The sequence below is a fragment of the Barbatula barbatula genome, assembly GCF_947034865.1.
Source record: "Barbatula barbatula genome assembly, chromosome: 9".
In the NCBI taxonomy this organism is placed as follows: domain Eukaryota; kingdom Metazoa; phylum Chordata; class Actinopteri; order Cypriniformes; family Nemacheilidae; genus Barbatula; species Barbatula barbatula.
Window position 1 is genome coordinate 9,330,631 of NC_136772.1, and position 27,768 is coordinate 9,358,398.

General features: G+C 39.2%; 2 protein-coding genes across 11 annotated transcripts; one reads left to right on the forward strand and one right to left on the reverse strand.

The window, feature by feature from the left end:
- The first annotated feature begins 147 nt into the window (after positions 1-147).
- On the forward strand, positions 148-7,720 carry cpap (centrosome assembly and centriole elongation protein). Of its 10 annotated transcripts, none has more exons than XM_079464916.1 (15): positions 148-282; positions 1,426-1,800; positions 1,913-2,024; positions 2,170-2,317; positions 2,673-2,760; positions 2,915-4,166; positions 4,258-4,381; positions 4,494-4,659; positions 5,685-5,939; positions 6,104-6,179; positions 6,335-6,507; positions 6,593-6,733; positions 6,823-6,907; positions 7,000-7,120; positions 7,199-7,516. In XM_079464916.1, the coding sequence occupies exons 1-15, from the start codon at positions 280-282 to the stop codon at positions 7,389-7,391; spliced, it is 3,312 nt and encodes a 1,103-aa protein (XP_079321042.1). In that variant the 5' UTR covers positions 148-279; the 3' UTR covers positions 7,392-7,516. The 10 variants fall into 10 exon arrangements, with proteins under 10 accessions (XP_079321042.1, XP_079321040.1, XP_079321043.1 ...); XM_079464914.1 differs by having other exon boundaries at positions 6,104-6,194; positions 7,199-7,511; XM_079464917.1 differs by lacking the exon at positions 148-282 and adding an exon at positions 702-883 and having other exon boundaries at positions 6,104-6,194; positions 6,323-6,507; positions 7,199-7,511.
- On the reverse strand, positions 7,687-27,379 carry rnf17 (ring finger protein 17). The gene is made up of 37 exons (XM_079464913.1): positions 27,239-27,379; positions 26,924-27,039; positions 26,409-26,506; positions 26,224-26,308; positions 26,009-26,089; positions 25,423-25,526; positions 25,141-25,309; positions 24,913-24,989; positions 24,684-24,758; positions 24,323-24,555; positions 23,472-23,570; positions 22,489-22,647; positions 22,150-22,321; positions 21,809-21,935; positions 21,387-21,553; positions 21,011-21,146; positions 16,996-17,149; positions 16,799-16,914; positions 16,583-16,697; positions 16,244-16,361; positions 15,929-16,153; positions 15,665-15,809; positions 15,335-15,447; positions 15,041-15,131; positions 14,020-14,132; positions 13,401-13,648; positions 11,552-11,715; positions 10,375-10,494; positions 10,180-10,260; positions 9,956-10,078; positions 9,813-9,869; positions 9,587-9,694; positions 9,304-9,421; positions 9,043-9,181; positions 8,488-8,674; positions 8,079-8,197; positions 7,687-8,000 (listed from the first exon to the last, which is right to left on the reverse strand). The coding sequence occupies exons 1-36, from the start codon at positions 27,291-27,293 to the stop codon at positions 8,093-8,095; spliced, it is 4,593 nt and encodes a 1,530-aa protein (XP_079321039.1). The 5' UTR covers positions 27,294-27,379; the 3' UTR covers positions 7,687-8,000; positions 8,079-8,092.
- Positions 27,380-27,768: the final 389 nt, after the last annotated feature.

Sequence of the window (27,768 nt, forward strand, 5' to 3'; positions counted from 1 at the left end):
TATCCTTCAGTGATGGCCAATTCAGCATCAGCACCACACAAACGGTGGAGGGACTCTCAGATGTCACCTACAGTCACACAGTCTAAGAATATACCAAGCTGCCCTCACACGCATGTGCATATTGCTGGCACAGTGTGACGTCCAACTAGGAAAGTGGCGCCACCACGAGGACTGTTTCGACAATTACAGCATGACTCTATTCATCCAGAGTGCAAGATGGAAAGAATACAACTACTGATAGCAAACGTGCTTTTATGTATACTGTCAAATGACTAAACAATGGTATAGAATACAGGAGGAAGACACCTTTGTTGTGACATATTAATGGGATATGCTGTGTATGACAATTCAAGGTTATCTGGGCAGAGGTGGAAAGTCAAAGAGTGTGCTGCTATTCTGACCTATAACACGAACCATGAGATGTACACGGTGATACAAAAATGAAAAATAACACCCATTAGAAAACTGTGGCAAGGACAGTTTAGCATTGTATGTTTTAAAAGGATGCACAGGGACGCTTTGTCATTCAAAGTGCACAAAAACCGTGAATTGTGACAATTCGGGATTAGATTCCCTTTTGTTTTGTAATTGCTCTTAGGCCATAAAACATTTGATTTGTCACATCTTTGATATATTTTCGGATATCCACCAAAGGAGTGTGTATAAACAGTTAAAGGAAAAATTTACTCTTGTAGAAAACTACAGATGGGCGTTGCAACTTCCGGACTACAGCTCCCAGCACGCATCGCGGCTTTCATGTTGATTGTCCGTCTCGCGGGCTTTGCTTTGTTATGGCGGTATCTTTCGAAACTTACCGAGATTCAGACGATAACTTTAAAGACGTTGAAATCTATAAATACACACATCGGCGACCCAAGTCAAGGTACGGAGTTTATATTTACAGTTCTTCCGCTATGATTCAGTATAAAATAACACATTCATTCGATAGCCGGATTTCTATTTTCATCCAGTCGTGTCGTAATGTACTAGATGCACATTCTCTTTAAACTCCATGAGCTGCTTTCATTGACGACGTTATTAACGTTTTCGTGTAACGTTTAGATTTGCCTGTAAACTGTAATATATATAAGTCTTGATCTAGTGACGTCTGCTTAAGAAAAAGCTTTTTTTTGGGTGTATTGGGATAATGTAGATATATAAAAATGAATGCCATCATTATGCCAATACACCACAGTGTTCAAGACCTTTTTATTTTATAGTGACAGCATGCTTTGCTTTATTTATCAAGTTTGTGTCGTTTTATGTGTTAAACAAACCTACTTCTCTTCTCCTTATTGTTGTCTTTTAAGACAACATGTTAAATGCTTCCTCTTTTCTAGGTCGCCTTGGAAATGGATCGTCTGCTATATTAATAAATTGAACAATCAATGTAAATGTACCAATCCTTTAAACCCTCCTATTTAGGGCTTTCGCCGGCTTTTCATCGCCATCATGTCGTCTCCAGCTGGTCTCCAGCAAGGCCAGTTTCACTTCCTCTCTCAGTGGATGCCGGACATCTCCCGGGCTGGGGTGATATTACATGGGTCGCCGGGAGAGGCGTTATCTGGGTCCGTCCGGGGCAGCGCCAGGTCGGTGATGCAGGATCCAGACGACTCGTTCATCTGTCATTTCGCCCCGCTGCCCGTCTCCCAGAGCAGCAGCTGCACCAGTGTGGACATGTGCAGTCCTGCTGAACGTGCAACCGAGCAGTTTGATGCATCTTTGAGCTGTGACACGCAAAGCATTCAAGATATGATAAGAAACTCACGGGATCTACCTTTAATAGCAAAGCTTGAACAGGTGGGTCAAGATCCCCAATTATTCATATATTAAAAATCTTTTTGCTTGGAACCTTCTTGTTTTTGCAAATATTGCATGTGAAGATGATTTATTTGGTGTTTTTTTTATCTAGTTGAAGCAAGTGCAACATCGCATGCAGGAGCAGCTCAAAGTCCACCAGCAGGAAGAGCAAATTAGATTACAACAAGAGCAAAGACTTCTGGGCACAGAACGGACTACTGCAGGTGCATTTCCCATTCATTCGTACACAGAGAGCTCTTGTCGTTTAGGGCTTCTAGCTGTGTTTACATTCAAAAGTGTTGAGAATAAATCACAACAGTGATATTCTTTTTCATATTTTAACCAACACTTCATGCTTCATGTGTCTAGAGAGCAGTATGTGGAACCAGGAACAAAGTCTGGCAGAACTAAACACCGAACGTGATGACAATGATCATGATCATGAAGAGTCACTTCAGTCCACGACCGAGGATCATACTGTGTCCAGGAATGAGTGTGATCCAGAGCTACGGGACAGGTATACTTCGAAGCTTGTGACTGTGACAGTTTACCCGAAAGTTCTGACATCGTTTACTCACCCTCTTGTCATTTCAAACCTTTATGACTTTCTTTCTTCTGCAGAATACAAAACAAGATATTTTGAAAAAGGATGGTAACTGAACAGCATTGCCTCCCCCCATTCACTTCTATTGTTTGAACACAAAACCAATGCAAGTGAATAGTTAACAACATTCTTCAAAATATCTTCCTTTGTGTTCTGCAGCGGTAGAAAGTCATACAGGTTTGACAAGGTTGTTTATTTTTCACTTTATTGGACATTGTACATGTAAGTTTGATGAATGTGTAAATATTTTATGTCTTGTGATGTTTAGACCTATCAGATCAGGTTTTGTCGGGAGGACATTTGAGGAGATGTTGGAGGAGCAGCTTAAAATGGAGGACCAAAGACATGTAGAACAGGTCAGATGTTGAACTTAAAACAGTACTACGTTGAATCTCAGTATAATCTGTGTAGTAAACCAATGTATTTTTGAAGCTTTTATTGTGAATTTAACTCCAAATGCAAGTCCAAATTTATCTTTACATTAATGCTATTCCTATTTCCCTCTTGTAGAATGCGCCAGCAGAAACTGTAAAAGTAAAGAGACCTTTTCTAAAACGAGGAGAGGGTCTGGCCCGGTTTACCAAAGGAAAAGCTGCTGCACTGCCACACAGAAAAAGTCAACCCAAGCCCTCATGCCCAAATCCCAAAGTGTCCCAAGATCCAGTCACGAGGTCCAACAAAAACCTAGTTATGAACAAACCTGAAGGCTTAAAATCCACACATCCTGTGATCCAACGCAAGACTGCCGTGCTCAACAAAGAAAACCTTCCTCAGAAGAAGACCACAGTGGGGGTCGCCAAAACAACCGTTCGCCCTCACGTCCTTGGTGCACATCAGGGTCACAATTTGATCTCAACTCAGATCCAAAGAGATAGAAAATCCGATCCTTCCTCTAAACAAAAAGGCAACGGTGGCACTAAAACAGATGCTAACATAGGCAACTGTGGGGGTGGTAACGTTTGCGCTGCGGAAAACTCCTTTGACGTGTGGTTCACAGAACGCCGGGAACATTGGGAACAGGACCACCAACGTGAATGCGTTGAACTCGGGGAGTTTGAGTTGCTTGAGCAAGCTGCAAGTGAAATCTCCTTCACCAGCAACTCTTCCTTCATCAGCACCCTCCTTCAAAGAGACCGCAGGCGTCTTTCCTCAACACCTATTAAATCTTCAAATCAATCTACGTCAGGTGTCGGAGACGCTCGTGTTCATGGGGTGGGCCATACTGCACCAGTCCCTCCTTCAAACAAAGTAACAACAAGAGACGGCGAAAAAGAACTGATGAGAGAGTTCACTGAAGTGGAAGCTGATGCTAAAGACAAAGAGTTGCAAGCCTTTCCCATTACATCCAATCCTCCCATAAGCCACTGCTTTCAAGTGCCCGCTCTGCCTTATGATAAACGCACCTATCAGGATAGAGATGGAGCCAGCAGTCCAGAGGTCGACGATAGAAGTTCCTGTAACAATGAAGATTCCACTCTCATAGACTCAAGAGGCCAGATAGAGTTTGACGATGATGATACCTGGAACGAACCTGAGGATGAGTCCAGCTGTCCTGTGGAGGAATCTCCATCAGAGAGGACATTGAAAAGAAAAATTGCCTTCTCTAGAGGGTCAAAGCCAGTGAGTGTTAGTCCAGATGTTGAAAATGAGAACAAAGCTCCGCTCACATGCCCGTTGATTTCAAAGATGTTTCCAGCGCTGAAGCCAAATGCCTCTCCTCCTGTGGTACAAGCACCACAGAACATCAATACCGAAGGAGCAGGTAATAGTTTTTGTTTATCCTTGTTTTTTTGGTCAATGTGGTGCAAACAGTGCAAATAGATGATCTCACTAAATCCTGTTTGTGTTTTCAGCTCAGTCCAGCCTGCTTCGTGAGCGCTTGGTGGAGCTTGAAACCGAAATCGAGAGGTTCAAACGTGAGAATGCAGCACTGACCAAACTGAAGCAGGAGAACCAAGAAGAGAGAGAGAATCTCAGGTAACACCAGATGTGAAGTTATTTCTTTTTTGCATTATTTTCTTTGTTCATAGCTAAGATTTATCTATTTGTCATGACAATTGCATTTTAAACTCAATATTTTCCGATACAGGAAAGAGAGGGCCCAGTTTGAAAAGAAGAGGACCGAGGAGTTTGCAAAGTGGGAGGAGTTTAAAAAGGATGAGAACAAGAAACTCCTACGTGAAAGGAAGCTTTTCGAAAAACACGCTGCAGCTGTTAGAGCAAGACCTGACAAACAAGAACGAGATGAGATTCAGGTCTGTTTCTGTTATTCCCTAAACATAAGCTACATTTTGTGGTGTTTGAAAATCCAATGTATGAAATTTAACGGCATCTAGTGGTGAAGCTGTGAATTGCAACCAACAGCTCGCTCCACCCTGCCCTGTCGAAACAGTAAGGTGGTTGACACAAGACTGAGATGTTACATTTTCGCTTCTTGGCCAAATGAGATAACGTTTTTACGAAGCTCTGTAGAGCAGTGTGTCTGTTTAGGGCTACTTTAGAGACAACATGGCGAATGCCATGCAAGGGGACCCGCGGTGTATGTAGATAGAAATAGCTCATTCTAAGGTAGTAAAAACATAGCACTTCATTATGTAAGGTCTTTATACACCTTTGAAGACATAGTATGTATATTATATAGCATTTCAGTCAACAGATCCTCCAAAAATCACACAGCACCTTTAGGTTTTTACATATCATTGTTGCACTTTGGAAACCATTTCATGAAATGAAAAAAAAAAACACTATTTAAAATGATTAAATACTGTGTTGTCAAAGTTTATAAAGCAACACTTTGTAGTTTTCTTACCTTAAAATAATGTCACTAAAATTATTTCAGTGATAGAACAACTCTTAACCGGACCAATTTTACTGCCACTGCTGCCTGTGCAGCCTCAGAGCGGCTACAACCACACACTGTTACACCGTCTGTGCACACAGCATCGCCCATCCCCTGCCTGCCGAAGAGTTTCCAAACTGTGTTTCTGCATTTGTTCCATCAGCTTAGTCAACAAATATGTATTTGTGTGCCCACGGGGAAGCTTAAACAGCGACAGTATTTACGACACTAGTAACAGACAGTTGTGCTTTTCTACCAAATGGGGGAACAAGTGAGCAAATGTCCAATGTGTTAAACCCAGTAATGTACAAAGGGTGACTGAAAATGATTTCAATTTATGGTTTTATAGGTATGGCAACGATATGAAGGCAACACATTTTGGTATAGAAGAACAGGTTGTCATCTCTGTGAAGTTATTTTGTGTTTTTGTGTTTACGTCAGGTTCTGAAGCAGCAGGTGAACGTGCTGCAGGAGGATTTACGCAAACGAGAGGCTCGGTGGAGCAACACGCAGAATCGTCTCCGGCAGCAGGTGGACGCCTTGAGTTCAGAGAACGCATCTCTCAGAGACCAGGTGCGAATGCTGGAGAAACTGCGGCTCAGTGTGTGGAAGAATGCTGAAAAAGAGAAGGAAAGAGGACAGTCTGGTGTGTCAAACGGTAAAAGCGGTGCCGGATCCAAATGCACAGATTTTAAAGTAAGTGTGATGTGTCAGATCTAAGTTGGTTTTACTTTATAAACTACTACACATTCTGAACTCCTCTTCCTCCATCAAACTCTTCGATTATTTTAAGACTCTCTCATTCTGTATAAACAAATGTGCAAGATTTTGTCTTAATGTTTCTGGTTTTATATGTCTAGAGTCCATCCCAGGGTTCAAAAAGCAACACCGGCAGGAAGGGAAGTCCAGAAACACAGAGCCCTCCCAGAAGCTCAGGTATTATTATATCAGGTACACTATTGCTAGATTAAATCAATAGTGCAAATTAATTACGGTGGTTAACGTTTAAATCTAAGAACATTTTTATTTACAAATACTGCTGTCATGTAACTTGAACATGAATTCAAACCTAGCATTAGCTTCTTACTCAGAGTCAACAAAAGAGAATATTAGCTTAAAAAATGAGCACATTCCAGCGGGAGGATCTGATGGACTGGTTACAACTGAGAGGAACAATGATGCTTTGCTGATTGACTCTATCAACATTGCTGCTACTAGACACACCGAGCAGAAACAGGAAGAGATCACACATTCAGACAGCAAGGTAATCAGTCACAACAGATGTACCGGGTGCAACAGAACATAAGCCAGTAATGCCCGGCTTACTCAAATACTCATGCTTCTGTCAGATAGAGAAAGTGCTTCCTGATGGCAGCAGACTCATCGTTTTCACAAACGGCACAAGGAAAGAGCTCTCTGCAGACGGACAGACTGTCAAAGTCATGTTTTTCAATGGGGATGTAAAACATACAATGCCTGATCAAAGAGTGGTGAGACACTGAGATGCATGTGCCACAAAGTTGCCATAGATCAAAATATTTTTTTTTATCGGAAATCATGATTGTTTTTCTTTTTTTAGATGTATTACTATGCAGAAGCTCAGACCACACACATCACATATCCTGATGGTATGGAAGTACTTCAGTTTCCTAACAATCAAACAGGTACGCCCCGATTCCTTTCAAGTCTATGGTATGAGGGAGAAGTTTGGTTTGATACATGGAAGTTCATATCACACCCCTCTTTCCCTTTCCAGAGAAACACTTTCCAGATGGTCGTAAGGAAATCACCTTTCCTGATCAGACGGTTAAGAATCTTTATCCTGATGGTAGGGAGGAAAGTGTGCTCACAGATGGGACCATAATACAACTGAACCCGTGAGTACAAATAGCGGTCCACTCTTCCAGTTTAGACACTAATAAACTTGTAACATTTTCCATTATTCTTTCTATCAGGGATGGCAGTAAGGTGATCCAGTTTAGCACAGGTCAGCAGGAAATTCACACTGCAGATTTTAAGAGGCGCGAGTATCCAGACGGCACAATTAAAACTATTTACTCAGATGGACGGCAAGAGACACAATACCCAACAGGTCGTGTGCGCTTAAAGGATGCTCAGGGTCATATTATTATGGACACTAAGGCTTAAACAGCCAACAAGAGGACTTGAATTAACTTTTTGTATGAAAGAAAATGTGTATGTAAATGTATGAATTATTTATTGTGGATGTGATTTTTGTGGAAATAAATCTTAAATTGGTTTAAGCCCATCTCAGAAATGTAAACATCACAGGTTTGGACACTCACATAAACGGAAATCAATTTAAACATTTTAACTGAAGTCAATATACTGTATTATTCAAGGCGTAGCACAAATATCTGTTCATGTGCTGAAAAAAAATACACTTTCAGCTAGGTTTCTGTACTAATAACTGATGAGTGGGTGAAAGTCTGAATCAAAATAAAATTTATTTAAGCATTGCGGAACAAAGATCTTATACAAACACAAAATCTTTAAAGCAGCCTTAAACATGAACAAGGCGCATTTGTTTTTCCATTTGAACCTTTACATATTTAACAAAATGAGCTATAACTGTACCAACAAAGTTGGTAAAAGTCTTTTTAAATATTTAACAAAACAACTGCACAAATAAATATGAAGTAGCATAAACACCCAAGTATTTAAATATAAAAGCAACATAAAAAGATTTGCTATCCCACACACTTATCAAAGACTGTCTTCAACATCACGGTCACCCTACAAAAACAGAAAACAATCGTGAAAAGCACATTGAGGCACATTTTTTCCCTTAACACATTTTACTTCAACACTCACCTTTCTACAATAGATTATAGCTGCCGATCATAATCGGCAAGGCCTTTCTCCACTAGAGGTGTGTGAACAAGTGATCCATCAGCGTTGTACAGCAACACTGTTAACTGTGGTTCTGTTGACTGTAACCGCACATATTTAAGCAAGCATCCAAGTACATTAAGGCCCAGTTTCACAGACAAGGCTTAGCTTAAGCCAGGACTACGCCTTGGTTAAATTAGGATGGTGTGCATCCTGAGACAAAATGGCAATTACAAATTTCAAGCTATATCAGGGAAAAGTTATTTTTAGCTAAAACAGCTGAAAAGTTCATTTTAATCTGGGACTAGTTTTAAGCCTTTTCTGTGAAACCTATTGTAGATGTAGCTTAAAATGACAAGTTTATACAATGTGAGGTATGAATGAGACTTACAATTACCACAGCAGTCAGCTCGCCATTCAACAGGTCGATCATCTCCAGCATGGCTTTCATGCTCCACTGGGGACAATAAGGGATCAGTTCCTGCTCGGTGTTCATTCTCGGTGGTTTAAAGCCAGCTAACCTCACGTAAACAGCCCCACATGGGATATGAAGGAGGTGGGAAGGAAGCTGGCGCAATCTGTAGCACAAAAGCACACAGGGAGGTTACTCGCCATGTTCTTTTGACCCCATTTATTTTTAAGTAATTTCTTTACTTCAACATATTTTTTCACAAAAATATTCTCTTTTTGATTGGATTTGTTGCTTCAAATCCAAAGTTAATGAGGCAAATTAATTCAGATTTTCTTATGGCTGTAGATATAGCCTGCTGTGGTCCATTTAATTGATGTTTACAGACATACAATTTCTGTATGTATCAAGTTTTTTTTTTAGATCAGCGGGAAAGAAAAAATATGGAAATTCTAGTCACATTAATTTCCTTGTGAATCGTTTAACCAATAAGAACATTGTTTTATGAACATCATACCAATTCAGTTAAAATCTTACTTCTGCACTGGTAGGCTGTCATCAGAGCCAAAGTCCACATGTCTCACAAGGAGCTTTAGAGTAGGAGCGAGATCAGAAAACCCCAGAAGCTTTGCACGATAATATTTACCATCACTGTATTCAGCCAGACATGGAAAATCTGCACACACAATACAAAACACAAGGTCTCAAATTTGTTTAGTTCTTGAAATTGACATCAGATTTCCTCCAAGAGCTAAAACGCCACACTAATATGCACTGTAACCAAAAGCCAAAAACTACCAATGGGGAAATCTGTCAACAGGCTCAGATTTCCTGTATTGTCATTGACACACTCGAGAGCGTCCTGTAAACTTCCTTCCTGTTGGTTTCCAGTCGCATCCAACACACAGAGGAACACCTGCCGGGACACAGTAGAACAATATGCAAATTACACAATGCGACGCTTATGAGGCAAGATTAAAGACAGTCACTGTTTAAAGTTTGAGAAAAACAACTCAATGTGTCACTGTTACTTTTAATGGTAGGTCTATATACTAACCCATCAGCTTACATGATAACATACCTCATTCGGTGAGCGGATGTGCTTGACCTTGGCAGAGAAATGTTTCTTCCCGTCAGGAAGTTTGAATTGTGTATAGACCCCTAAAACAGGCTGGGGTTCCTTCAAGCCCTGAAAAACCCACAAGTTGAAATTGTACCAGCTTTGACATTTATAGAGCAAACTGTGTGACGCACCACAATAAGTTATTTTGAGCAAATCAATATAGAATTAACAGACGAAACTTCACCTCTGTGTTTATGTCCCAATCATCCAAATCAGGGATGGGAGGCTTTACCACATACTCCTGCACATAAACACACAGTAAATATCAAGAGGACAACACTTATGTAAGTAAATCAAACCCTGTCCTCTAACTTTTTACTAATCGACCTCTTGGCTTTTGAAGTCAGGGCCCATGGTGGCATACTGGTGGTGCACCATTATTTTACTGAGAGCCATGCCATCCACGGTTATCTCCACAGTAACACAGCCACGTGGATCCTCGGGGTGTTCCTGCGTCACAACAGGTTTAGAAGGACACTGCTGACTGCATTTGATGCATGAAGGGGTTTAGATGTCAGGATGTTAAAAGAAACACGTATAATCTACCTTACCATTATGTGCACGTTGACTGAACGTCCAAGCAGCAATTCCTTCATTAACATCACAGCGTCCAACTGCCATCCCTTTCCAATCTACAACAGTCAAATACTTGGGGTTTAAACCTATGCATATTTAATCCCAATCATATTCATTGAAATCACGTATTGATTTCTTCAACTAAAATGCTTAATCATTATAAAACATACCGGTATGACTCCATATATTTGACAGGGTATACAGAGCTGTGCCACATCCTCACAGAGAACCACTGGATACACGTGGCAAACCGGAATACTTTCCACAAGCCCCTGATCCACATATCGTACCTGTGACAAACATTCACACATAAAACAATATCACCCAGGGATTCAGACAAATTTTATCAAAACTAAATTAAAAATACAGATATTTCCAACAAGTAGGGATGTAACAATTCACGATACCGACCTCACATTAAATTTTTTCCCACAAAATGAGTGGAGACAAATAAAAAATGAACAAGTGCCCTTTTATTATTTCTCAAATGCTGCATATTTCTTTGTAATATAAAAAGATATGACAAAGTCTCTTTAATACAAACAATCTTACACTTTGTCCGTGCTTTTCCTAACTTGGAAAGCTGTTACGCTTTCTCCAGACCTAAGGGATCTCCCTAATAACACGGTGTCTGGCTTCACCCTCTGTCTCTTGGACAAATGTGAAAGTATTTGTTTGTTATCAAGCAACTATCTTGTCGTTATGAACACAATTATTCTTTGCTGTTTGCAGCTGGTTCTGTCTACAAAGATATTTTTACTAGACAGAGACGCTGATCTTGCACATGTTTTACTAGACAGGTGAGCAACTGTTTAGATTCCTTTACTGACAGAAAACGTTATGATTAATATATAGATCAACAAGGTTAGTCTCATTGTTTGAATGTCTTTTTCTGTCATTTATTTAGTTACTGAAAAGCAGTAATCGTTTTTAGATAATCTGAATAAATAGTAATAACTACATTTCATGAATTACGTCTAATTCATTACAATCAAATAAAATCATGTCATCAAACTCAACATTTATAAAACTTTTTTACTTTACATCATCCATAAACGTGATTTCTCATTCACGTCGTATTGATTATTAGTGGTGGTGGAGATGAAGACGACAGTTCCCATCATTCCACGCTCCTTCGTCATCGAGCTAAGCCGTTGTTGTAATCTTGAACATATCCGTTTTCAATATTTCGTACGCCCTCTAGCGACAAATTTTAAAAACTGCACCTTTAACGTCTCAACCGAATCGTCACATTTATAATCTATTTTCAACCGGCTCACAGTGAATCATAACATACCTACCAACAAGTAATGCATGTCTATCAAAGTCCAGTGGAAGCTTGCTGACCTTAACGTGTCCTCCAATAACCTCCAGCACATGACCCCTGTACCAGTACATGTCTGTACCCATGACAGCACACCCTAAAACACCTTTCCATTTGTAGTTCTTCTGCCTGGGCAGAGTTTTAATGTGCTGCTGAAGACGGTCCCGTAAGCGATCAAACTCGCACACTATAAACACAAAATGAAAAATTTACTGGAATCAAATAATATAAAGTATCTCACAAAAGTGAGTACGCCACTCACATTTTAGTAAATATTTTATCACATCTTTTCATGTGACAACACTGACACTTTGCTACAATATTAAGTAGTGAGTGTACAGCTTGTATAACAGTGTAAATTTGCTGTCCCCTTAATAATAACTCAAACACAGCCATTCATTTCTAAACCGCTGGCAACAAAAGTGAGTACACACCTTAAGGTGGGCGTACACGGTGCGAATTCTGATGGTCGGAAGATCGTATGTCCACGCACACGTCACGAGTGAGTTTATCGGAAAATCATACGGAAGAGGTGATATACGACACGATTTTACGACCTGCCGATTTCCGAAGCAATCGCACAAAGTTCCGCGCCCAAAACATGGGGTCAGAGGAAGATTTGCTTTTTTTGTGGCAGCAATGGCAAAATGTTCGGGAGGTCGGGAAGTGCTCGTAAGGCACTCTGCTCGGATCGTATTTCCTCGCACTTGATATGAGCCGCGACCATACGAGCATACACGATTTCCACACGATTGAAAAAAATCGCATGGAAACTCGTACGACAGCAAATATCGCACTGTGTACGCCCGCCTTTAGAGAAAATGTCCAAATTGGGCCCAGGTGTGTCTTAAGACAAGTGTGTCTTAGCCAATTTCCCCTCCCTGGTGTCATGTGATTTGTTAGTGTTGCAAGGTCTCAAGTATGAAAGGGGACCAGGCGTGTTAAATTTGGTGTTATCGCTCTCTCATACTGTTCACTGGAAGTACAACATGGCACATCATGTTAATGAACCCTCTGAGAATCTGAAAAAAGATTTGTTGCTCCACATAAAGATTGCCAAGACCCTGAAACTGAGCTGTAGGACGGTGGCCATACAGCGGTTTAACAGGACAGGTTCAACTCAGAACAGGCCTCGCCATGGTCGATCAAAGAAGTTGAGTGCTCATGCTCAGCGTCATATCCAGAGGTTGTCTTTGGGAAATGGACGTATGAGTGTTGCCAGCATTGCTGCGGAGGTCAGCCTGTCAGTGCTCAGACCATACCCAGCATCACATTGAGCTGTCGTCTCAGAAGGAAGCCTCTTCTAAAGACGATGCACAAGAAAGCATGCAAACAGATTGCTGAAGACAAGCACACTAAGGACATGGATTACTGGAACCATGTCCTGTTGTCTGTTGAGACCAATTTGGTTCAGAGGGTGTCAAGCGTGTGTGGCGGCAACCAGGTGAGGAGTACAAAGAAAAGTGTGTATTGCCTACAGTCAAACATGGTGGTGGGAGTGTAATGGTCTGGGGCTGCATGAGTGCTGCCTAAGAGGGTTAAGGCAGTGCTAGGAAATAATGGTGGCAACACAAAGAATGTACAGTTTTGGCCCAATTTAGATTTTTTTTGTAATTTCTTCAGAGTTGTCACATGAAAAGATATAATAAAATATTTACTAAAATGTAAGGGGTGTACTCACTTCTGTGAGCTACTGTATATTACTATTTTACACATGACCACCCACTTTCTAATACAAGTTCAGCATGCAGCCAGTTTGCAGATGAACTGTTACTCAAGGACAATTTTTACAGAGATCACTTACATATTAAAGTATAGTACAGTAGCAAGAAAGCAACATTTTGTCAAGGTGAAAAATGGTAAAAAGATCACCTGCTTCATGCATCATGGCGTAAATGACACCTTGGTCAGAGATGGCTGAGATGCTCATGACTGTGTGTCCGCAGGGAGGCAGATCTGGAGGCGGGTAGGCGTGTGTTTTTACGCTCTCTGGTGGAGGATTGAAACGGGGGGAAGGTATGGGTGGAGACTGGGGTGGAGTCTCAGTTCGCTGTGACTCTGTGTTCTCTCCATTCAGCACACATTCCTCTGAAAAAGCCTTCTGGGATAGGGAAGCATCCCTAGAATCCCAATTCAACATGTTTTTAAAATGGTTGTGTAGTACAATACCAGTTAACTTTGTTTTGATACTCTTCTATTTCTTTGGACAGGACAGCATACTGTAGCTATTCTAATTTACAGCTTAATACAACACAGAATACTTTTGTATGATAATCTAATATTCTATTAAGTAAGATGTACTTTTTTGACATTGGAGCACTTTTTTAAATAGGAGAACCTTTTAAAATAATGTTCGATGTGCCCTAAATTAAAACACTGTTTTGTTAAGCATTTGAAAAGAAAAGCATCAATATCTTACTATACAGAATAGGAGCAGTAAAGAAAACAAAAACATTCATATCTGTTACCCAAGAACATCATATTTTCTTACTTTCTCTCCTTGAGTGCAAGACCTTCACTGATAAGGAAATCTGTGATACTGATGTTCTGACCAGCTCGGTTTGAACAGAACAGAGATATCATCACTGGCCTGACAGTTGGATCCTGAACGGAGGTAATACACAGATTATTTGCATTTTTAACCCTTTAGAACCTGAAGCAAAAATAGGCTGTTTTCACACATTTAGTTTTTTTTGACAGTCAAATTCTAACACAATGTGCCATCATCATGTCTGAAGCAGTTCCTGTCTAATTGCAAGCTCAGGCCCAAATCACACACGTGTCATTGTCAAAAATTCCCAATCGCCTCTTCTGTTGTGTATCTCCTCTTTTGCATGATTTGTTTTGCTTATTTTATTAGAGTAGCTCCGTAACTACCTGTTAAAGGGTCATATGACACAGCTAAAACAAATACTACAGTTAGTTTTAGATTAAATGTACCATTTATACCCGATTTAAGGTAAAAAACTATGTAATTTACACATACCCTGCATGTTTGTATCTCCTCTTTGCACTGCCTCTCTGAAATCCGCAGATCTTTTACGAAGCTCATCGCTCTGAAAAGCGATGTGTGCTAATATTGGCCAGTTAACCAGTGCGTAGAGATTGGTCGAATACTGCAAGCGTGTGACGGAAATGTAATGTCTCGTACCATATTTGGAACATCAGCTATGCCCACCTTATCACAAATTGAAGTAGATTTGTGGGGTTGTGGTCACACGAGGCGTTTCAGGCAGGTCTAGGTGACGTTCGCTTTTAGATATAGTGCATCTTTTGTTCCGACACTTTAGTTTTTTGCAATTTTACGTGTCTAATACATACATGGGCAACTCATACCACACCAAAGACACAGAAAAACCCCATATGACCCCTTTAATATTCGCCCCTGCCACTCTCGACAAAAACAGCAGTGATTGGCTGACGAAAAGCAAGACATTACCATAGTACACCATATATGTTCAAAAAACACAGTTTGTCCACTTTTATGAGTGTTGTAACTTCTTTACTCTTACCTTTATGGTCATTATAGCTGTCGCACCAGTCAAGAACTGCGAGATTGTCTCACATGCTGTGGCTGTCCATGTGGAGCGTCCACCAGCTGGCCTAGCATAGAAACAAACTGGCTAAATCGAAAAGATTAAAACTACATGTACTAATAAAATAGGACACATTGGATAGCCTTGGACTAGTCATGGTGCTTATAAAAGGCAGAAGTTCAAATCCAGCTTGGGTTTGTTTCGAACCCCCCTCCTGTCCTTCCTTTAGTGGTGTGTAATGCAGTGGCAAAATGTGCATTATTAATTTACCTTATACCACTGAGGTTACACTCCAGTAAGTAAGATCCAATCAGATCAGGACGAAGGGGTCTGAGATTGTTCACAGAGAGATTCACCATATTGCCAAAGTCACAACGCAAAACCTAAAAATAAACACACCATTACATAGAAATGTTTGTTTCTAAACTTTTCAAATTTACTTCTAAATGTCAGTAGCTAACATTTAACCAAATATTTTTCTTTGTGTTCATCAGAACAAAGAAATGTATACAGATTGGGAGCAACTTAAAAAGGGAGTAAAGGGATTCTCCAACCAAAAATGAAAATTCGGTCATTTAATGAAAGTGTGCGTATGTCTACCTCTGCAACACTGCTGGAGGACACACTGCAAACCTTTCCTCTTTCCCACACCCCTGTGTTGTTAGCGGCACAGAACATCTCCCCTTCCCATTCCATCTCCTGTGGCTCGGATTTACTGTGCAGATTCTTCAGGATGTCATGGATTCTGATAACATTACAATAATTCAACACTTTCAACTCAGATTTGTGACCTCATTTTTAATATATGACCCCCCGCATATACTGTGACATTAACTAGAAATAGAAGCAAGCCTTAGCAGAGACCTGTTTAGGTGGCAGTCATTTTGTAGCAGCTGCACGCAGATGCTACCAGGAGAGGTGACGTGTGTCACACGAACCCTGATGTCTTTGAGACAAGTGGGAAGGGTCAGGGTGGGCTTGAGCTCTTCAGAATCACGAGACACGGAAGTCATCTCAACATGCAGTTCCTCTTCAAACGGAGGATCCCAGACAGTTGTCTCCAGTGATGGAGGGTCTTTAACCAGAGCCCTGAAGAGCATGACACATGACATATTAACAAAGATGAGAGAAAAGGGAAAGATGGAAGGGACAACCAAGATTACATAGTTTCCACTTAACCGTTTACTGGAAACCGCAAGACCCTTTCCGACCAACAGCTCTCCAATACTAGCACCGGTACCATCATCAGTGATCTCAAACAGACACACAGGCACAGGTCTAGTGACGGGCACAAGCTCTGAATAGGAGGTGAGCAACAAAAATATTTTCAAAACAATAGTCAGTCATAATATGTCACAATGTGCACAAGTGCATGTACTTCACAATAACGTAAATGTTAAGACTAAAGACACAAAAAATCTCAATTTTAAACCTAACTCCCACAAATCTGACAGATCGGTCAGGTCTATACACCTGGTACAGCCTTGTGTGATGATGGTTATGAATTTCAATTCTTACTTTTTGCCACAACAGTGACAAGTTTATTCTCTACAAGTTCCTTTAGCTCTTTACATGCTTCATCGCTCCACACATCCTCCAAACTGGACACATCAGCCAAAGTGCACCATACCCCCTGGGAAACAAAAGGACCACATTTTTTTCAGCCACTTTACTCTCCATCGTCTGTCTTAAATTATTTTTCAACACAGGTTTATGTGTGTTTTTTAATCTTACCATTTCTGGCAAAGCAAAGAACTCATCCTTTATCTGTCTCAGATCTTTCACAGAGAGAGTGTTTTTATAGCCAAAGTCCACATACCGCACGTCAATCATTCGACCACCAGGGAAACCTAAACGAAACACAGGCACCCTTTAAGGTTTTATAAACAAGTTTATATGCCTGACATGCACATATACACACATCAACACACCTGTGACCTGGGCCCTGTACCACTCTTGGTCATAGCGAGCAACACAAGCCTGTGACAGAGAGGGGCAGTAGATCTGGAGCTCACTGTCTGCCGCAAGTGGGCCATAACAGTCCTGAAGCTTCGAGTGCAACAGCAAGTACTCCATATTTTCAACCTGCAAACCACAGATTGTAAGTTCACGTGAACACTAATGTCCAACTACTACAGTTACACGAAAGCCTCATTTGAACTGGATTACAAAGAAAGTTCACACAAAAAAGATTGATAACTTTTACTTAAAGCCCTTATTTATAACGCATTATATAGGGTATGATGCATTATAACTAGGGCTGCAACAACGAATCGATAAAATCGATAAAAATCGATTATTAAAAATGTTGGCAACGAATTTCATTATCGATTCGTTGTATCGCGCGACTATAACGCGCGCGACATGTTTGAGTGGCGTGAGCGTGGCGTTTCTGTTGCGTGTCAGCTCTGTGGCGGCTGCGTCGTGTTTTCTGTATCTTTGCACACCAGCACCGTGCCTGACGCGGCGCTGGCGCGCTGCTGCTGCTATAGGTGACATAGAGGGAGGCCGCCGACAGACAAGGGTCTTGTATTCACGACAAGTTTAAACTTTTTTCACATAACCTACACCTTCCAAAATCCGAAAAATGAGTAAGTAGGCTGTCTGTTTATTTAAATAACATTTCCAAATGTTTTGTAGCTTTATTACCTGATGTTGGACCGTCACTCAGATGACACACTAGACTACGTTGTTATTGTAGTGTGTCATATTTTTTTCCATTTTTAATCACATTGTTAAGAGCATAAAAAACAAAAATAATTCAGTCACCAATACATTTTGGGGTTTAATACGAACCACAATTCGTATTAAGATGATTCTCAGATATGTTATTAAAGATGTAACGTAATCAATTGATGCACGTGTTTACTTTATGCAATATGTGTTTAAGATGGACATAAATTAATATTCCCATTCAATGCAATGTATCTTTTCATTGGATATAGCCTAAGCATTTTCTTGGAGGAAGATTTTATGGAAAAAAGTAGTTAATTGGAGTATTCATTTGCAACATTTTAGTAATAATATCTCATACTTAATAGGAATATTAATGTATAATTTATTTCAATATTCACTTGTTGTTTCTCCAAAAATGCATTATAAACATGATTTAAGTCCTGATGTTTTCTACAGTGGACATGTAAACCCCGTAACGTGTAGATGTTGGTTTAATGAAATTCAATTTGAAAATACGATCAAATAAATGATGATTAGCTTTCAAACATCAAAATGGCATTCATTAATATGTATTCGTGTACAAAATTACATATAAACATCTTTTCCTATTCTATTTTGCCTGGAAACGCTTCCAACACGCTTGCGTGTCTCGTGAAAAATAGGCGTCGATTCAATTCCTAGCATGCACGCGTTTTCCGTGCGGCTCGTCTCACGCAGGCAGTGTGCAAGCTCTAACCTGTTAACATGGGAGCCGATTTAAAAACGGTCACGCCAGGCTTCTGAGACGCTCACGCCACGCATCTAGTGTGTCACAGGACTAAAAAAAGTTGATCGCGCCGCGCAGCATAGCGGAGAAAAAATAAATAAAAAAAGCAGAGCGGAGGTAGAGGAAAGACCATCAGAGAGACCCGAAAAAAACAGCAAACCATGAGAGGCTTCTTGATGGGAAATGCATCATGTAAACCACAGCAAGCTGTAATAATAATATAATAAGTAATAATAAAGCTTTTGAAATATGTTTTGCAATGTCAGTTCTATTTTTCAATAAAGGGTTGAAAATGAATGCTTTTAAAAATTTGTATCTGATTCATCGATTAATCGAACAAATAATCGACAGATTAATCGATTATTAAAATAATCGTTAGTTGCAGCTCTAATTATAACTGTTCATGTGTGTTGTAATATATTAAAGTCCCGTGAACCGTAAGTTTCGATCGATTTTAACTTTTGAAGCATTTCCGAGTGAAATAGAATTTTAAATGAGAAAAATCGTGGGCCTGGCTTTCGTCTTTCTCTGGGATTTGATTGGATGCATAAACAGCCGTTGCATTTAGAAATGGAAGTTAACGGATGCTCCGCCCAAGGCATCGTACATCATACAATCCTAAGATGGATAGTCATTACAGGACGGAAGAGCATTTTCACATTTTAAGTCAATTTTATGAAGTCACACGGTTTTTAAAAAGAGAATGACCTACATTTATAAACTTAACAATAAACGTTATAAACAGGCATTGTGTTATATGCAAAGTGTAATAATTAACAGTGTTATATTTTAACAGTATTATTAATTCAAGGGACTTTACAATGCATTGCATTATAAGGTTTATTACAATGCAATACATTAAAACAAAGCATTATACAGGGATGCAAACTCATCGGGGTGAAAAATGGTGACAATGATGCAAGACCCACCCAACGAATATTCCATGGTCTGCTAAAAGTATCTAGAATAGACAACAACATAAAGAGTTCATTTGCAAAACCATTAATTTATAAAATCATGTTTTTATTGTGCCATCGTGTTTCTACTGTGTTGCTTATCTGTATCTTTTTAGTTATTATTACTTAATCAAAACAATCCAACTGTTTAAATGATATTACTCGGAATGCACAATGAAAGTGTGGAAACAGGAGAAGTGGATGCAGAGCAGACCGACACTGAACTAGTGCCCAGAAAAAAATGCTACCTCTGTTATTTGGCGATATTTTTGTTTCACGCATCAGACCCTGAGCAGAGAGGTACCGTGCAGAATTAGCAAAACTAAAGTTGTAAATAAAGTACTAAATAGAATGTGTTAGAAAGAGGATTCAACCAGTTGGTTGAGTAACAACCATTTAAAGTAACAACAAAGATTATAGAGGTTTAAGTTTTACAGAGTGAACCAGAGTTCATACTCTGTGTTAGTTACAATATGCTTAAATGTGTGTATATGTTGCAATCTGCTTAAATGTCTGTTTGTTGGGATTATTTTCCTAAAAATGTGTACATCCGTATTTATGTTCTATTTACCTGTATATTTTTTAAGTTAATTTAATTCAGTAATGCAAAGATGTTACTGCTATTTGCTTTTACAAGATTTTATTTTAATTTGAAAACTTTGTGCAATTCTAGTTCTTGTTGCTAGTTTGAAATGTATATCTCAGTTGAGAAATAATAATTTCAGCATTTTCAGTTATCTGTGTTTGCATTTTCCTTGATATCAACCAAGTTGACTCATTATACCCAGTTTATCGTATCGCAATCGCACATAATGAAATTCGGCAAAGAGGAGATACAAACATGCACGATATCTGAAAAATACAGGGTTTTTGTAATCGTGTATACACATTACATCACATCACATCAAAACAAACAATAATATAAGTTTTAGCCGTGTCACGGGTGACGTGTCAAGACAAATAGTTGTCCAGTACGATTCCTGTTACATATCAGGGCTTCTCCGTAAATGCAGTGATAGCGATTGTCACAGTGGTAACGCACTAACCCCATATTATGTTTCTTGGGTCTGCTCAGTTCCTTTCAAGGCAAACAAACCAGCGCACCTGTTGCTTAGTGACGGTTGTGTTGAAGTCAATCAGAAATATGCAGTCAAATTGCTGCGTAATTCAACAACATCTAATATTGATTCATGAATTGAGTATGTGCACTCAATCTGAGCGGCATTCAAAAGATAACCCTCATAATTTCATTCACTCAACCCCGTCCAAAGACTCACAGACCACTCATTCTCAAAAACTCATCGGATCCACACGAATCACAATGACCATTTTGGATCCAAAACGGCAAATTTCACTGAAAGGTGACAAGTTGGCATCCCTGATAATAAATAAATTCTATAAGTAAAGTGTTCCCAAAAAATTTTTCATATCTTCATCATTGACCACTGCAACATTCTTTAAATCTTCACATTTGGGATTGGAACAACATGAGCCCAAATAAATTATGACATTCTTTTTACATTTGTTTGTGTGTGTTTTTGTACCCACCAATTGCACATAGAAGTCTGAAGGTGTGTTGACATGAGAAAGCACAGCATTGACCTCGACATCTCGTTTGGGGTGAACTGGAGGATAAAACAGCAAGGGCTTACTGGATCCAGGAGCTGCCCTAGGACAGTAGAACCTGCACAAATATACTTCATATTCATCCTTATATACCAGCTTATAATTAAAGAGACATTGAAGCGCCAAAACATATAATGTCATATTATCATATGACACATCTAAAACAAATCTTATCGTTTGTTTTGGATGTAATGCAATGTGTATACAAGATTTAAGGTTAAAAAACATATTCGCGCAATATGACCCCTTTACATGACGTAACAAGTCATAAGGATTAATTATTCCGGCCATTACAGACCTGGCCAGTTCCATGAAAACCAAGTGTTCTCGAAGAGACACCATTGGTGCCTTTTTCAGATCCACCAAGAGCGTGCCGCCTTCATCCCCGAACACCAGCATCTCAACGGCCTTGGAACCCAGCAGAGACCTCATCTCATCACTTGCTTCTGTACTCCACCCTCTCACCTAATGCGCACATGAAAACACAATGACAACTCAACTGCCTCCATGGCTCGCCAGTTATCAATCGAGCCTCAAAATAAAAATTCTGAATACTCCAACTTTGCATTATGTAGCGGTCCTACAAACAAATATAGATGAGAAAGCAAATTTGACCTATTAGCAAATGAAAACCAACAGAACAAAATTTGCAGTTATTCCAGTCAACAACAACATTGCAAATGTCCCAAAAATGAACAGGATATTTTCAAAGCAGCTCACCAGGTCTGAAGGAATAATATCTTTAAGGGAACATTTAATGGCCATAGGAATCCAGGCATTCATTTCAGCCAGAACAACTGCATCGGGTTTCCGAACACATTCGTTCAATTTGCATAAACCTTTATCACTGAGAAAAATAAAGAGAGAAATGCAGAGAGACCAGGAAAGAAACATTAAAAGACTGAGCGAAAAAAAGAGTTAAGGAAAGTCTTATGTACAGATCATTTTAGAGAGTTTTGGTTGGAATAACTAAATCCCTCAAGTATGCATCACGCATTGTGTATTTTTAATCATGACACATTCTTTCCCGCCAAGTTTACACACATAGTGTTTATTCTCACCTTGGGATTGTCAATCCCTTGGAGAAGCCATGGTCCAGGAAGAAAAAACACAGCCGGGAGACTTCGGAAGCGAGGCATTTAGGAACATTCTCGATACTTCCCTTCTGACAGAGCTCTGTCACTTTTCCTCTACACCACGTATCCATCTTCCACCAGACAAAGAGCAGAGAGTCTGCTCATGAACACACACAGCAGATCAGCCACACGTTCGCAAACCTTCCCATAATACACACTGAATCAACAACTGAAAAGCCTGTTAGGTGTTTCCAAGTTCAAAACTGGACTGATAAAGGCAGAACAGGGAGTCATATTTAATATTGAGGGGAAAGATGCACATACCTATTTTGATTTCATCACTGAATGTGAAGAGGCTACTCTCTTCTGAGCAGAATGCGTTGATCTTTTGTGTCAGTTTGTGTGCTGACTTATGTTCCGTCATATATCGTACGTGGAAATTGCCAGGGTTTTCGATGTGGCTCACCATAACGTAGTGCACCACTACATTTCAAAACAATAACAAAAAATTCATGCATTTTACCAATAATGGCCCAAAATCGCTAGTTTCAATTTGTCTGGCTCACTTTACGTACCTTTCATACAGATCATTTTATTATTCCACCGGAACAATTGTGGACCAACGGAACTTCAGATCTATGTCCTTAAAGGGTAAGTTCATACCGTTCACTAGAGCACTTAGACGCATGCAGTGGGGGCAGATGCCGGCATTCTGACTGACAACCCGGAAGCGCAATTTTGAGTTTACAAGACATCGAACGCTGTATATAAGCTGATCTTCGCAAAATGTCTGATGATTTCAATATTGAAAAAGACTTGCACTTTTTTGCCCAAACCGAATGCGCATTTGTTGAAAAGCCTAGGTGAACATGCACCATAGACTGACATGACAGAATATATATTGATTAAAGTCGTTTTTTTGGTCTGTTTTTCACACATCAAGCATTCTCGTTTTTCGAAACAAATTCAATTGATCCACTATGAGCGGATGGACCAATTTAACAATGTCTTTAGTACTGTTCTGGACCTTGACAACAACCATAACCCTTATGTCTATGTGGAGGCCTGGAAATCTCCCATATGTCACCTAAACCTCTTTATTTGTGCTCCGAAGACACCAGGAGGTCTCAAAACATGTTTAACGTCATGTGGGTGAGTAAAAAATTTTTAGTAAATCACACAAATTTGATTTTGGGATGAACTTACCCTTTAAGCTACATGTAAAAACTAAAATTGCCAAAAAGGCAGAAGAACAGTTGTTTGGTTCATTGAGTCATGATACATGACCTACAAAAGGAAGTACATACATTTAGGATGTGAAGTTGAAGACTTGTCAAGCTTTCGATGTCTTCTGTGCATCCAGTGTTTATCTTTGTGCCTGGGTTGAGGGAGCAGTGTCCTGTGCCCTAATCGCACATGGAAAAGACTTTGAGTACTGTATTTACCCATTCAGTTCTGACCCTCAAGCTTATCATTTTACTCGAACTGAACTTTTGTTTGGACATTTCAATAAAATAAATTCACTCACACTTAACCGCACCACCGCTGTGGCAAAGTACCATGACGGTGGTGATCGCGCATTTAGTGCAGCTGTACACATCTTAATCTGGACAATGATTAGTTTCCCGATCCACGAGTAGGAAACCCAAGGTAAGTTTGTTTCAAATCGAAGTTGTCACTGCATCAAGAGCTTTTTTATTTCATATTTAACTTTTATATATTATTTAAGTTTTCATTATTTACTGATGTACATTTAAATGTTTTATATCCTATAGAGTGCCATTTCGCTGATAGATTTGCGCGATAAGCATGGACGGATGTTTCATCCTCATTTATTTCAGATATTATATTTTAAAAAAAGTATTTAAATAAGGCCCATATCTCTCTTCCACTCGTCATGTGGTTGCTACATGCAAATATGATCATATAAATATTATTTATATAAATAATATATTTTTCCCAACCACCGTGGTGGTTAAAAACTGACACCATCACAGCCCTACTACGCCCTACGCAACATCACTATTACATCATGAATCCAATTGCTGATCATTTTTTTTAGTTGAGGGTTTTTATATGATCTGATTCACTTGCACAATTTATAAATGTTTAGTTTACCAGATAATCTATAGTTTTAAGTAATCAAATAACCACACACCTGTTTCTACCATCTCTGGGCAAGCATCTGTATATTCCATAACGTCCGTAATGAATTTGCCGGTATCTGCTTTTCTTTCTGGAAATTCTTTTTGAGGGCGTGTCTTTTTAAGCTTGGTGTCGTTCCTTCCCATAGCACCCAGACTTAAGTTGTCCCAGACCTCCACTCTGTTCCCAGATTCCTCACTCTTCACTTGGCATTGGAAAGGCTCGACTGTGATTTTTTCCAAGATACTGTTAAAAAAAAAAAAAAATTCTAATCAGAATGCCTTCAGTTTTTGTGTCTGTAGTCTAATAATGGTCAATACTAAAATAACACTTGTTTACACACATGCAATGGAGTACATTACACGAACACTTACAGATCATCATCTTTATTGATGATTTTAAGATAGTTTTTAAAGCATTCAGTCAGACTGTCCACCTGAAGACTGCAGCTACATTAAAAAAAAAAATATATATGTTATGTTCAGAAGAAGAAGGAAAAGTATTGTCACAAGGATACGTAAATCATTCAAATGTAAATTTTTTATCAAACTTTCTTTTTTAATGGATAAAGTAGAACATAAAGAGAGACGGAGTGTATTCAACCTGAGTCCTGAACGCAAGGACAAAGAACTCATGTCATATGACTCAATATCCACTGGAATGTGTAGAGTCTCCAAAATCTAAAAATAAACAAATAAGTCATACTATATACCACATTAAAACTATAAATACAATCCACAATGCACTAATCTTATAAAAAAAAATTTTTTATAATGTTTAACTTTCCACTGACAATCCCATATTGGTAAATGATTTCCAATACAGCATTACCTCATCTAGATTGCAGTAAGTCCCTAGAGAAGGAACCTGACGGACATGTCGAGCTTTCTGAATGGCAGTCCGTAGCTCTTTTACTCTCTCTTCTATTCTTTTACATTCCTTCTGGCCAGCCGAAAAGAGAAGATCCACAGCACTCAATTTGGACAACAACAGACTCCGTCTAAACAAATAAAATTGGTTTAAAAAACAAACAAAAATAAAACAATATTTTTTTGAGCAATTTATATTTGCACAAACAAGACTTTCACACGAAACAATTTGACCTCCACATACCTTTTAAGCAGAATACTCTTTGCTTTATCTACAGCATCATCGATTTCTCTAATAATTCTGGATCTCTCTTTCCTCAGCTGAGCCTGAAGACCATTGACTAGTGTCTTGACAAATACACACAACAACATGAACAACTGTAACAGCACTTGAAATTTACTTTTTGGGTCACTTTTCACCAAATATTGTACGAATTATAATGGTTTTTTTTGTGTTATGTATATATTTATTGAACAAGTAGCAATCAATTTCAGATCATCTGACTAAATAATAATACATTCATTTTATGAATTACGTTTAATGTGTAATACATTATAATAAAATAAAATCATGCGTCAAACGCAACATTGCTAAAAGTTTATTATTTCCTTTATTACTTAACATGATTTCTCATGTTAAGTAATAAAGTCGGATTGAATACCATTAGCGCTGGAGTTGAAGACGACAGTTTCCATTCTTCTAGCTACTTCACAGTGTCATCAAGCTATGCCGTTGTTTTGAACATCTTTGTTTTGAATGTGTGCCCTCTAGCAGCGGACCTACATATTGTGTCTAGAAGTCAACTAGAAGTCACTTTTAACCTGTTTACCTGGTAAAGTGAATCCAGTTTATTCAGGTTTTCCGTGGCCTTCGTAAGCGCTTCATCCAAAACCTTACATTTGTCTGGTCTCTACAAAAACAAAACATATTCTCATACGGTATCATACGTTTTAACCTTCAGCAGAGCATATTATGTACATTTGACCATAACAACAACATTATCCAGCATATCTCATTAAAGTTAAATGAATAGAAAATTCATACCACTTCAGCAATCTCCTGTGTGTAGACAGTTGCAGTCGAGGCTGGGCTCTTTACCATTTGAGATTTCCATCTCCCTCCTGAATGCCTAATGACAATATCCTTTATTTTGCCTATGTTTGCAATTTATTAAACCAGTTTTTGTTTAACGGCTAAAGAAATGTAATTATGACTCTTGGTGGGCTTACCCTTTTTTAGTGTTCATCCTTGCAGTATAGATGAGGCCAACGATTCTGCTGTCCACATCTAACCCATCCACACCATCCTCACAAAGACTGGTTTCTATCTACAGTTCGAATCAGAAAGTCAACTCCATCATCAACATCATCACCAAGCAAAAGATCCACGTGCTTTTAACAGAAATCCATTGGTTTACCTATAATCAATTTACTATATTATGCAAATACATTTTAGCACTATGCATGTCTAGCATCTCAATAAGAACTTTTAAGTGGGCACACTATGAGGAAAGTCATAAATATATATATATATATGATGAAATGCGTAGATTCTTCAGGGAAGTTACCAGGCAACGTCAGAAAGAAAATGGCATCGTAGCACTATGGTGACTTGAGTACATGGTGTATGTACATGTTTCACAATATGTGTTTTACACCAATTTTACCACGAGAAAGATAGTTGTTAGGCATCACGTGAAGCGGTTTTCAAGGAATTGTTAGCTTGAACAAATAATGCAACTCACCTCACATTCCGTACACGTGATGACGTTCTGCGGAGACTCAAGCGCGCGCAGACATGTGGTACAGAAGATATGAGTGCACAGCAGCACGCGCGGAAGATTCCCCAAATCTTCATCTTCTGCTTGAAATAACATTTGCATTAGTATCCATATAACGTTACCATAAAAAACAACTCATTATTACACATTTCTGGACTATCATCTAGTCACGTTTGCGTCACATCGCGCGTCACATTACAAAAACGCTATACATTCAACAACAATTGAACAGTGTCGTGTGTTAAAAAACCATAAGCCTAAGTTTTGTTATTTTTGTACCGGGTAATGTGTACGCCGAGCCACAAATATTACAAACATCTGCCGAATCCGACATCTTCCATCGACTTCAAACTCCTACAACAACTAATGAACTCTGCAGGAGATTCCCGTCCAACAGTCCAATCAGAGTATGTCGTCGCAGAACAACTGTCCAATCAGAGTTCATTTTACAAATACAACTCTGGCCTAATGTGATTTAGTCCAATCAGAAGCCCCGTTTTAATTGAATGACGCCCTATGACAACCAGAGCCATTGAGGCTGGTCATCTCAATGGCTCCGATGACAACCTACCTGTCCGATTTTAATGCTGCTGCTTCATGCGCTTCAGTTTTTATAAACGTTGGCCAGCTTTTAGTGTTTGTCACGATATTTTTATTTTCCTATTATTTATTTATTTTCCTTGTTTTACGACACTTAAACCGTGTTGTTGAATCGATGCTTTTATTTGATACTTTTGATTTCCTTGATTTGGATCATTTATCTAAAATGTAACCTAAAGCAGGGGTCTGCAACGTTTTTCGTAAATTCG

Excerpts from the sequence above, each read along its gene's own strand:
- rnf17 (XM_079464913.1), bottom strand. The coding sequence starts at position 27,293 with ATGTCGGATTCGGCAGATGTTTGTAATATTTGTGGCTCGGCGTACACA. Across the intron at positions 22,322-22,488 it reads CAGTGATGAAATCAAAATAG|ACTCTCTGCTCTTTGTCTGG; the intron begins GTATGTGCATCT and ends GTTCATGAGCAG. Across the intron at positions 15,132-15,334 it reads TGTAACCTCAGTGGTATAAG|GCCAGCTGGTGGACGCTCCA; the intron begins GTAAATTAATAA and ends TTTCTATGCTAG.
- cpap (XM_079464921.1), top strand. The coding sequence starts at position 915 with ATGATTCAGTATAAAATAACACATTCATTCGATAGCCGGATTTCTATT. Across the intron at positions 2,761-2,914 it reads ACCAAAGACATGTAGAACAG|AATGCGCCAGCAGAAACTGT; the intron begins GTCAGATGTTGA and ends TCCCTCTTGTAG. Across the intron at positions 4,167-4,257 it reads CATCAATACCGAAGGAGCAG|CTCAGTCCAGCCTGCTTCGT; the intron begins GTAATAGTTTTT and ends TTGTGTTTTCAG.